A 12334-nucleotide genomic window follows, 5' to 3' on the forward strand; every position below is an offset into this window, starting at 1 on the left:
CATCTCCGAGGAAAAATGTCCATCCCGTGACCGCGGCTACGTTCGGCGACCAGTTGTGTCACCTCGAACCCAATCCCACTATCACAAGTCTCGAACAAATACAATCGGATTGAATGACAATTGTTTAATTACGGCTATAGTAGAATTTAGATTACAATATTACGGGATTTTTCCCATAGTTCCAAACGGGAGGCTCCAGAGTCCTTCCATCTCCGACATATATATATATATATATATACCCAAAATTCCAAAGGGAAGGCTTCGATATATATATATATATATATGCTATAGTGCCGCTATTTCTTTTCTATTTCTTTTTAAGGAGAGCTATATATATATATATATATATCGAAGCCTTCCCTTTGGAATTTTGGGAAAATCCTTGAACACTTAGCTCTTTTAGTTAGCTCTCTTAGCATAGCTCTCCTTAAAAAGAAATAGTTGTAGTGGCACTCGACAGTAAACATTCCAATGGTTTCTGTCCCGTGGCTCGCCACACGCAGACCCTATTCTCCGGGTAAGATGATTACCAGATGTCGATGCATCTCCACAGTACATAGCCTGAGGACCCGTTACAAATCTTAAGATTTAGTTAATTAAAGTCCTTCAAACAGACAAACAGTCTTTGTCCCAACTACGGGAAGATAGGGGAAACCTATTTTCTCACTAACGGCGCCTCCAACCAGCAACTTTCCCTCAAGCGCGGCTAGCATCCTTTTCTAACCACCAATATAGAAATTGACCAATTAACAGCAACGTCAATTTCCCTCGCTTTCCGAACGAAGGCACCGCTTCACGAATCCGATGATCTCGTGTCCTTAGACACACCCAATTATAGTTTTCCTCTGCAGCATCATCGTGACGGAAAGTCATTCTCTCGCGAGGTCTCATTACCGAGTTGCATAGCGCCTTTGTGCTCGGTGGATGTTCTATGTTTTAACAAGGAGTTAGTTGAGCAACACTTGTACCGTAGACAAGGAAGTTGAGTACGACTTGGACTTTGGGAGAAGGCGCATTTTGTTGTACCGTTGACCGCGGATTCGTTATTGAACCTAGGATCATTATTAGCGTTTCGAGTGCCTGATTGCCACGGTTATTTGACAAATTCTGTAATACTTGTATTTGCACTATTGAATATCTTTTCTATTGCATAACAAGAATGTCTAATCACAACGATGATTCGTTTCACGCCCCTAACTCCAACCCTAATCATAGTGTGAACCCGACATATAGATATGCGAAAATATCAGCATCGAACATAATCAAAATCAACACAAGGAATCCTTAGAATATGACGCCAACGAAGGATATTAAGAAGGTATTAACACAAATGTCAAACGAATCCTTCAGCAACTTCGATTTTCGTTCTTACTCACGACACTTCACACTTTGACTACGTCTTCTGGGACCACTCACGGTTTCTTTGCAATCCCTCTTCCTCTTGCGCTGAAGCAATACATGTAGTTTAATGAAACGAGTGAATAAAAGATGAATGAAACAGGACAAATTTAAATAAAATAAAACAAAACAAAATCAACACAAGGAATCCTCAGGACACGGCGCCGATGAAGGAACCACAGCATGAACCTGGGTGGAAAACAGTTCCTTCAACCTCTTCAACATCAGTTTGCTGTTGAGTGCCGAAGCGTGCAGACGTGTGTCTAGTGCTCTGTGAACTTCGTAAAACAACACGTGACGCCCATCCGTCGAAAGTGAATCGAAACAAACATAGCCAAGTGTTTCCTATCTTATTAGTGAAAAATTCCAATGCCCCTAATCTCTACCCGAATCATAGCCTCATAGCCTCTCAACTAGTTATTCAACTTGAATTAACTAGCTCGATGATGGCCCAAGAATCGCGACCATAATTGCACCGTGCTACGTCCTCCGTGGCAAAAGAGCAATATATCCCTCCATACTATTGACACCAAAAACATTAAAAAGCGTAAACTAGAAACATCTAAAATAAACGCAAACGCTAATCAGAACGAACAGTCAATAAGCTGTGTAATCACGTACAATAGATACTCAATACTAGAATCCACAAACGACTCCATGGACGTTGCAGATTCACCAACTAACCAACATACGCAAAAAATTCCCCTCCCCCACCTATGTTTGTTGGTGATGTCATCGATATACAAACAGTGGTAAAGTCCATTGAGAAAAAAATCAATAAAGAGGAATACAAACTAAAAATAAGTAATAACCAAGTCAAAATTCTGCCGGCTAACCCAAACACATATAGAAAGATAACAAAACTATTAAAAACCTTGAATGCTAGTGTAGTATCATGGAAAAAAAGACCTAAGTATAGATCGATCAAAACATAAAAACAGTGTCGTCTGCCCTTCAGTTGTTATTTTACATCGAGGAAGGCCTGTGTGACTAAGGTCATCTAGTTCTTGCGGAGCATGGGCGTGGTGAGATCAGAAAAAAAAGGAAACGAACGCTAGAGGAGAAGGACGATTTTGGGTTCAAGGAGCGTTGACCGAGAGGTCAGAGTGTACGAATCGAGAAGTGAGTGTGAATCGAGAGTCAGAGTTAGTTTAGAAGTCGAGGAGTAGAGTTGTTAGCATTGTCGAGTTGTGAGAGTTGCTGGTGTTGTTGAGAGATAGAGTTGCTAGTGTTGTTGAGTTGCGAGAGTTGCTTGAGATAGAGTGTGATTTTTATATTTAGTTCCAGTTAAACAACCATCGTTTTCTGTCTAATTAATGTCATTCTCTCTGTATGGTCAACTTATTGTAAATAAATTGTAAATAGTCGGGAAAAAATTTATATCTAAATTTACCCGATACTACACTAGCTATCACACCTACCAACTTAAACAAGAAAGACCTTTTCGAGTGGTACTACGCAACATCCACCACTCGGCTAACTTAGACGAACTGAAGTTCGAACTCCTTAAACTTGATCATGAAGTAATTAACATCAGCAACATAAGACATAGAATCTTTAAAAAACCCTCTATCCCTATTCTTCATCGACTTAAAATAAAAACCTAATAACAAACAAATCTATAACATAAATCGACTAATGAACTCGGTAGTAAAAATCGAACTTCCTTTAATAAACAAAAGAGATAGTGCAATGTAAAAGGTGCCAAAGGTATGGTCACATGCAGAAATACTGCAATCATAATTTCCGCTGCGTTAAATATGCAGGTACACACCCCACTGATCAGTGCACTAAATCACCAGAAGCCTCAGCTAAGTGCATCCACTGTCAAGGACACCATCCTGCTAACTACAAAGGTTGCTCAGCCTACAAAACCTTATACATAAATAAGTATTCTAAACTCAGAGCCAAAGAGACAATCAAATACCCAGTCCTCCAAAATTCACTACTACTTCAATCTCCTATGCTCAGGCAGTACAAGAAAATCAAAATAATCCGAAAACCCATAGGGACCATTCTCAAAATAGTGTTCCCAATCCACAAAACACAGACAACTTCTCTAGACTCGAAAAATTAATCGAAAAACAATCAGAACAAATAAATAACTTACTATCATTATTAAACTCATCATGGATAAACTTATACGCCCCGATGCAAAATAAAACCAAGACGCATAGCTCTTTGGAATACCAACGGTCTAAAACTCAACACAAATTCGAACTAGAACTCTTCCTAAAACAACAGCAAATCGACGTAATGCTCATATCTGAAACCCACTTCACCGACAAAAACTATCTGAAAATAAACGGTTACAACTTCTACCATACCCGACATCGCAGTGGAAAGGCCCACGGCGGCACCGGAATCATTATCAAATCCAGCATTAAGCATTACGAGCTTCCATCATTCCAGAAAGACTACCCCCAAGCTACAAACGTAGCATTAGAAGACTGCCATGGTACTGTGGCGGCACTCGACAGTAAACTTTCCAACGGTTTCTATCCCGTGGCTCGCCACACGCAGACCCTATTCCTACGGACAAGATGATTGCCAAATGCCGATACATTCTTACCGAATATTTTCAGCTAGCCTAAGGACCCGCTATAAATCTTAGGATTTATTTTACCTAAGATTCTCCAAAAGAACAAATAGTCTTTGTCCTTCACATACCACGGAAAATACGGGAAGTCTTTTTTCCGCACGTACGGTGCTTCCCGCTTGCAACTTTGTCTCAAAGGCGGTCAGTAACCTTCTCAAACCACCAAACAGAAATTAACCAATTAACAGCAACACCCACTTCCCTCACTTTCCGAACCAAGGCACTCCTCGACGAATCCGATGATCTAGTATCCTGGGACACATCCCAAGAGAGTTTTCCTCTGCAGCATCATCGTGACGTAGAGTCAGAGAATAATCGGTTAGAGCCCCGCGACGCATCGTGAGCGACCATCATCCGAATCGACACCGCACGTCCACCGGGGTCGAACTATTAACCGCGAATCACGAACCGATAGTTGTAACCACGAGTTGTACGCCAAGTGTACGCATTGAATAAATATCTCTGTTAAACATGTTCGAGTGTTCCTTCAGCACCTATCACGATCTATACACCCTAAGTCCTTAGATTATTTCTGGTGGCAGCAACTATCGTACCGATCGGAAATCTTAAATTTATATTTCGAATACTATCATTCCTTTCCTTTCAATTAAATTTAACGGTAATCAAATTGAAAACGTAGTTGAAAACATAATTGAAAACGTAACATAAAAATTTTTGGTGGCAGCGATGGGATACGCTCCACAGAGGATTAAAGTTCTTACGGTTAATGACAAAGTATAAATAGAAAATATGGCGACCGCATTAGAATCATTGGACGAAGACATAGTCTTGACGTTGTCAGAAAAACTTAAAGCATGAGATGCACATTTTCATGTAATAACCGACATGAATATAAAGCTCCATGAATTACAAGACGACGCGCGCTCACTCAAGACAAAGAAAGAAATCGAGACACCCATATCACCGCCGATAATTCAGCAAAAGACAATACAATACAGATATGAAATACCAGCATCAATGTCAATAATTCCGCGAGAAATAAGACCGGTAGATACTAACTCGCAACCGATTAAGTTAAAAGACGCGATCAAGACAGTGCCAGTGTTCGACGGCCATCAACCGTCGATATTTCAATTTTTAAGGGCATGCGAACGAGCCCGAAGTATCGTGCCAAGAAATCAAGAACCTCAGTTAGTGAAATTATTGATGAATAAACTTCGCGGACACGCGTTTCTCTCCGTAGAAGACAGTGAAGTGTTGACGTTGACTGACTTCGGAAATAAATTTAAAAATATGTTCGGTCCAGGAAAAACAGTTAACGAGTATAAAGGTGAATTAGCAACGGTGTTTCAACGACCGGAAGAAGAGATACTAGATTATATAGATTGCGTCAAAAATCTCAGACTGGCAATAATGGACGGGGAAAGATACGAGTACGGCACCACATTCCAAGATAGAATAGATCGGGACACGAGGAAGGCTTTCGTTAAGGGGCTCCCAAACGAGATGTATTTACGAGTAAAGATAGCAGGATACCAATCCTTGCGTACTGCCAAGCCGTGAAAACAACACGAGAATTAAAACAAGCAAACGATAGAATACGATACCAACGTCCAACACCTCCGAATAATTATAACCGAAACAACGCTCGTCCCCTATACAATAGTAACAACATCGGAAATAACCGCCAGGATCGGAGATTTGTACCGCCGTCGCGGAATCGTCTAAATGACCCGGGAATAGAGAAAGATGTCGGGAAAAGAGCAAGAGCAGTAACCTGGAAAGGAAAATGCATAAGTAAATACCCCGATAAAAATCTAAGTCAAAAGAGGGATGCTGATCATTTGAAACAATCAACTTTTCAATACAAACACTATCCCGTTGCTGTGATAAAGGATAATATCACTTTAAATAATAAGTGGACGCACGACACCACAGACAGGGTCACGAGTGAATCTTCCGAGTTCCCAACCAAGATAAACAATACTAATACCAAAGAACTTTCAGAAGAGGCAGAAACTAAGAAATTAAACGACGAGACGATAGGCGGCGCTTATCCACTGCCTAATACCACGGAGATATTGGACCAGCTGGGAAGTGCGAAGTGCCTCTCCACGTTCGACTTGGCAAGGATACAAAAGCAAGGTTCCATGAATTTCGTGAATGTTTCAAATATAATAGGAAAAGAGATAGCGAGTGTATCTCACTCAAAAACTTCTATAAAACCACCAGAAAGTAACTTTATCAAACTCAGAGCCAAGTCATTAAATTGTAAGAAAGATCAGACTACAGAGAATAAAAGTATAGCTATCCCTAAACCCAAAACAGAATCTGTAAGCAAAAAGGTTTGTAATAAAAATTCAAGGAATAATTCTAAATCTACTGAAAATATTCCTAAACTTTCCATACAAGTAAATAATAATTTAAATATAATAAGCACTTTCAGTGAAACTATTCATTCTGAAAAGGTAAAGGAAAATCAACGGGTTGTGAATAAAGCAAATAAAGAAGAAAAAAGGGTAACCAAGGAAAAGAATTCTAAACATTTTCAGGCTGAAAAAACACAAGTTAAACTGGCTCAAAGAAATCGGAAATAGGGAATCACCAGTCGAAGATTTATATAAAAACTTGAATAAATGCGCTAGCCGTTGGATTACAATTGGATTAAAAATACTCCATTGGTTACTACATCTAGTATTTGATGTAGATAGCATGAGTGCTGATCTTATGACTCCTCTTGGAAAATATAGATGGTATCATACTATACTATATTCAAAATATTTATAGGTTAATATGGCTATGATATTTTCAAAAATTCGTATTTTGAATGCTATTGGCAAGCAATTGGATAATTGGCTCGGTTGGCGCAAAATTGTGACATGTTTGATAAAATCAACACTGTGCAGCAAATGGCAAGGGAAAATTCAATGATGTCCAAGTTAAAATCAGAAGAGTACTACGACAGACGAATCAACGCGCAAAATTTCAAAGTAGGAGATCTAGTATATCCAATAAAGGAACCTAGCAAAGGAAAATTTCCTAATCAATATACAGGACCGCATAAGCGGAATTTAAGTTAGGAATTTTAAAGAATCAAAACGTCAAGATCGAAGTGAAAGATTCCACGAATAGTACACTTGAACAAGTAAAACTAGCGCATAATCGAAATAAACAATAAACGAAACGATTTCAGAAGGCAACACAGTGCAGTAGTGTGTAGTATAGTGCTGCTTGTCAAATAATGCAGATAGTGGTAACCTAAAAGAAAAAAAGAAGATTACTATGTGTGTTTTAACCATTATTTAAAGATAAAACGTGTTAATTCAATAAAATAATTAAAGGCAGTGAAAGTGAAAAGTACCTAGTGCACAATTAATCATCGTAGAAGAAAGTGTACCTACAGGAATTCCATAGAGACAAATTATGGATCCATTCTGTAGAACATAGTATACGATTGAAACAAATGAATAAACTAACCTCAATTGCCTTGATATATATGAAAGAAAATAATACTATTGAAAATTTACAACAATATCACAATTGAACTAAAAGAAGCACGATAACAATCAATAATTCAAAAAAAATACAGTTGGCCAATGGAAAATAAAACTAAAAAACCAAGAAAAATAGTGACATTATAACAAAATAACTCAACGTTGAAGCAGCGGTCTTCAATAAGAAGAAGTAAATTCAGTTGATGAGTGTAGAAAGAGATTATAAAATAATTAAGATAGGTTAATCAAATGTCAATAATAAATATGACTAGAATAAGAAGGTATTATACTATATTAACTTATATAATATTGTTAAATTATTGTATATGACACATGAAATAAATTCTATAATACACAACAGCGATCATTGATACAGTACAATACAATATGTAGTGATCTAAAATAAATTAAATAGCATTTTTGATACTTACAAATGTAGAATAAATAAAAGTACTCGTAATGAGTGTCGAGAGCATAACGAGGAACCGGGCAATGCCAAGTGCATGCTATGTAGATATCTTGTGTGAGCAATGCAGCGTGTAGACTTGGAGAATAAAGACAAAGTAGCTATAAACAGGAATAATATACTGAATAAGTTCTAACTTATAAGATTTGGATTAGCTTCGACTTATATTACACAATTATGAAGTAACAAACAATTAATAAGAAGAAATAAAATAGCCAACAAGTATAGAAAGAGGTTAGGAAATAATTAAGACAGGTTAATTGAAAGTTAATAATAAATATAACCAGAATAGAAGGATACTATACTGTACTAATCTATGTAATATTGTTATATTATTATATCTGACATATAGAAACAGATTTTGTAATGCACGATGGCGGTCGCACACACAATGCATTACACACATATTAAATTAAATTAATTATATGATACTTTTATGCTCACAGATGTAGGATGATTGAAAGCACCCATAGTAAGTATTTAAAGTATAACGAAGAATCGGATAATGCCATACACGCTGTAGGAATGTTCCAGGTAAGCGACGCAGCATCGAAGGAATAGAATCTGAAAAATTACAAACAATAATAATTCAATAAATAACTTTTAATCAACAATACATAGATTAACTTAAAGTTATACTATTCATGAAATAACAACAAATAACAAGTACGAAGCAACGACAAATTAATAGGAAAGAAATAAAAACAGTCAATAAACACAGAAATAGGTTAGAAATTAATCAAGATAGATCGACTGAGTATTAATCATAAAACATGATTAAAATTAGAAATTATTATATTGAGTTGAGCTACTATAGTATTATTATACTAAACTTGGTACAAAGAAATAAGGTTATGTTACGCAGTAGTGACTGGTGATAATACACTATGTATATATTAAATTAAATTAATTAAGAAAACACTCTATAAATATAACCACTCAAAACAAAACAGTGAAACAGCGCCATTAATAAATTATAAATTTCAACAGCAACGCAATCCACATGCTATTACGTTAAAATAGCATACAGCATATATATATATATACATACAGAATATATACACATATATATATATACAACACAAAACAATATTATTGCTATTGGAATTTACAATTATATCAAAAAGAAAAAAAAAGGGAATTAGAAACAAATAACAAATAAATAATAATCTTAGTACTAAATAAAATACACTGCACTTGCTATTGATAATAAAGTAACACATTGTAAACATACACATCATAACGAACACAAAACCAATATTATTATCATTTCAAATTCCAACTGCACTGAAATAGAGGAAAAATAAGCAACAGAAAAATAATTATTTCGGTATTAATTAAAATTAAAGAACATCTCACTATACTCTTACTGCAGACATTTACAAACGGCCATTTTGGATTGTCACGAACATAAGTAGCTTTTACGCATGCGCAATGAAATACATACAATAATTATATACGCTACAATTAACACAAAATAATGTTAATTTCAATTTAATTACACCCCATCTACTAAAATAAAATTACGAATAATCAACAGATAAATAATAAATTCAATATTAATAAAAGTCACTACATACTAGAAACATTTGCAAACGGCCATTTTGGAAAGCAATGCTGATCAACACGTGCATGTAGTAACTTTTATATATTGCAAAACAAATTATATTAATAAATAAATATAAATAATAAAGAAATAAATATTTAATAAAATGATAACAAAATAAGTGGAATATTGTAACAAGAAAATGAATAATAACTAATGCAATATAATACAGCATTATTATATAATAACAGGAATATTAAAAATTAATAGAAATCAGCCATGAGGAACAGCCTTACAACTAATTAACCATGAACTATTTATGGTGGACGAACTAAGGAGGAATAATAAATAATAATTAATACGATATAATACATTATTATATGGTAACAAGAATATTAAAAATTAATAGAGATCAGCCACGGGAAATGAAAGACAAATCAAAACTTTGCAACTAATTGAAATTAACTATTAAACTACTAACTATTCACGATTGACGAAATAATGCAGAAGGATAAATAATATACAAGAAGCTAAGAGGCAACGGACCTTATCCCTAAGAAATGATACATGCTATTATACATTGACAACATTAATTAACTAAGAAATCGCACAAAAGAACAAGATTAAAAACAACGAATACAAAACACGTTAATAATACAAAATTTTTTTTTTTTGGGCGTCGAATTTTACAAATAAAACAGGGACACGATCAGTCAAATTTCCTTTGGAAATTTGAACCCCAAAAGGGGGGGGGGGTGTCACGTCCCCCGCTCCGCACGTGCCGTAACGAAAACTAAAATATGCAAATAACGCGAGTGGCGATTCGAACAAATTAATTAGTAAATCACGATTGGATACTATACTATATAATATTATATAACGCAATACTATAGAACTAATATTCAATAAAAAATAATTCGATTTGAATAAACTAATTAATAAATTACGATTCAATACTACCCTTACGAATAATTTATGATTCGACGATTCAAACTACGATTTAAAATTTAATCAATCAAGACTAACTCGCGATTTGAATAAATTAATTAACATACCACGATTCAATACTACATTAAGAATAACCTATGATTTAACAATTTAACTAAGGATAAACTATAATTCAAAATTCAGTCAATAACAATTAGTGATTCTAAAACCAATTAAGAACAACTCGCGATTTAACCAAATTAATTAATACTATAGGTTGCATTCAAGAATAACCTACGATTCGACGATTCATTTAAGGATAACCTATAATTTGAAAATACAATCAATAAAAACTACTGATTCAAAATTAATCAAGACCAACTCGCGATTTAAACAAATTGACCAATTAAGAAAACATCAACAAGGAAGGAAAAGGAGCAATGGAAATATATATTTCAATAACAAATATGGAATACATAAAATATAAGAAACCTATAAAACTAACTTATAAATTAACAGGTATAGAGAAGTGCACGTTACGGTATAACAATCCAATAGATATAAAGAATTGTATACATACGGATACACACACACACACACATATATATATGTCGGGTCGGCCTCGTCATAAGGGCCTGAGTCGTCGCCGAAGGGAAGGTATTGGGCAAGCAATGACTCTTCACTGGGACTACACATCTTCCGTGTACAACCGAAGTGTCTTTTATTAGCACAACTATGGGTTTACAGATTTAACAATCGATAGCGGGGATTTGACACTGGTGGCAATGGCCCAAGGTCCGATAACGAATCCGCGGTCAACGGGATAATAGATGTATATTCTCACAAACTCTAAATCCGACTCTTGGTTATCAAACGTGGAAAATTCGTAAAGACGTTATACTTTCTTGTCGATGAGGTCGCACAAGAGAATGCCTTTTCGTCGCGATGATGCCACAGAGGAAAACTATGACGGGGTGTGTCTAAGGGCACGAGATCATCGGATTCGTGGAGCGATGCCTTCGTCCAGAAGGTGAGGGAAATTGACGTGGTTGTTAATTGGTCAATTTCCATATTGGTGGTTAGAAAAGGATGCTAGCCACCCTTGAGAGAGAGAGAGAGTTGTTAGCGAAGCGTCGTACGTGAGAAAAGAAGATTTCTCATATCTCTCCGCCGTAGATGACAAATTTAGTAGCTGCGAAGAGACTAAGACTGTTTGTCAGTTTGACGAACCTCAGCTAAATAAATTCTAAGATTTATAGCGGGTCCTTAGGCTAGCTGAATATGTACTATGGAGATGCATCGACATCTGGCAATCATCTTGTTCAAAGGGTGCGGTCTTTGTGTAGCAAGCCACGGGACAGAATCCGTTGGAGTGTTTACTGCCGCGCGCCGCTGTTGTATTTTTTCAAGGAGAGCTATACGGTTACTCTATGCCTTTGTTTAGGTAAACGTTTATCCCTTGACCGCGGCTACGTTGGCGACTGATTGTCGCCTCGGGCCCAAGCTCATTGTTACAAATCTCAAATAAACACAATCGGATTGAATGACAATTATTTAATTATGGCTATGGTAAAATCCGGATTACAATATTACGGGATTCTCCCCAAGTTCCAAAGGAAGACTCCGGTGTTCTTTCATCTCCGACACGGCCATTCTGACTATCACACGTCCTTGGGTGTAACTAGAATATTGAGTTTTCTGACGTTAGACTCGATACAACTAACATTATTTGCAAGTTAACTAAATGTCCAAGTAAGCTAAGGGTCCAGTTCAACAACAAAATTTTGTTCGGAGATTTGGCAACGGAAAGAGATAAAACAAGAATTAGTAACGTTATAATTAGTATTCAGAGTGCTAGTTGCATCCTGTGAATCACCAGTCAGACAGTAACGACATCATGGATCATTTTCGATTTCGTACACGGATGAGTCTCAGTTTGTTGG

General features: G+C 36.1%; 1 protein-coding gene across 6 annotated transcripts in view; it reads right to left on the reverse strand.

The window, feature by feature from the left end:
• Positions 1-9340, reverse strand: part of LOC122576782 — a 27420-nt gene extending 18080 nt beyond the window's left edge. For 2 of the 6 annotated variants that reach the window (XM_043747550.1, XM_043747546.1), the window contains exons 1-4: positions 9278-9306; positions 9153-9205; positions 8363-8482; positions 7884-8019 (exon numbers count right to left, since the gene is read on the reverse strand). In XM_043747550.1, the coding sequence (XP_043603485.1) occupies positions 7884-8019; positions 8363-8482; positions 9153-9159 (263 nt within the window). In that variant the 5' untranslated portion in view covers positions 9160-9205; positions 9278-9306. Of the gene's footprint in view, positions 1-259; positions 1447-7059; positions 7217-7883; positions 8020-8362; positions 8483-9152 lie in introns of those variants that run through there. The other 4 variants (XM_043747551.1, XM_043747545.1, XM_043747547.1 and 1 more) reach the window with 4 other exon arrangements.
• Between the last annotated feature and the right edge of the window lie 2994 nt (positions 9341-12334).

This window comes from Bombus pyrosoma, linkage group LG16 (assembly GCF_014825855.1).
Source record: "Bombus pyrosoma isolate SC7728 linkage group LG16, ASM1482585v1, whole genome shotgun sequence".
NCBI lineage: Eukaryota > Metazoa > Arthropoda > Insecta > Hymenoptera > Apidae > Bombus > Bombus pyrosoma.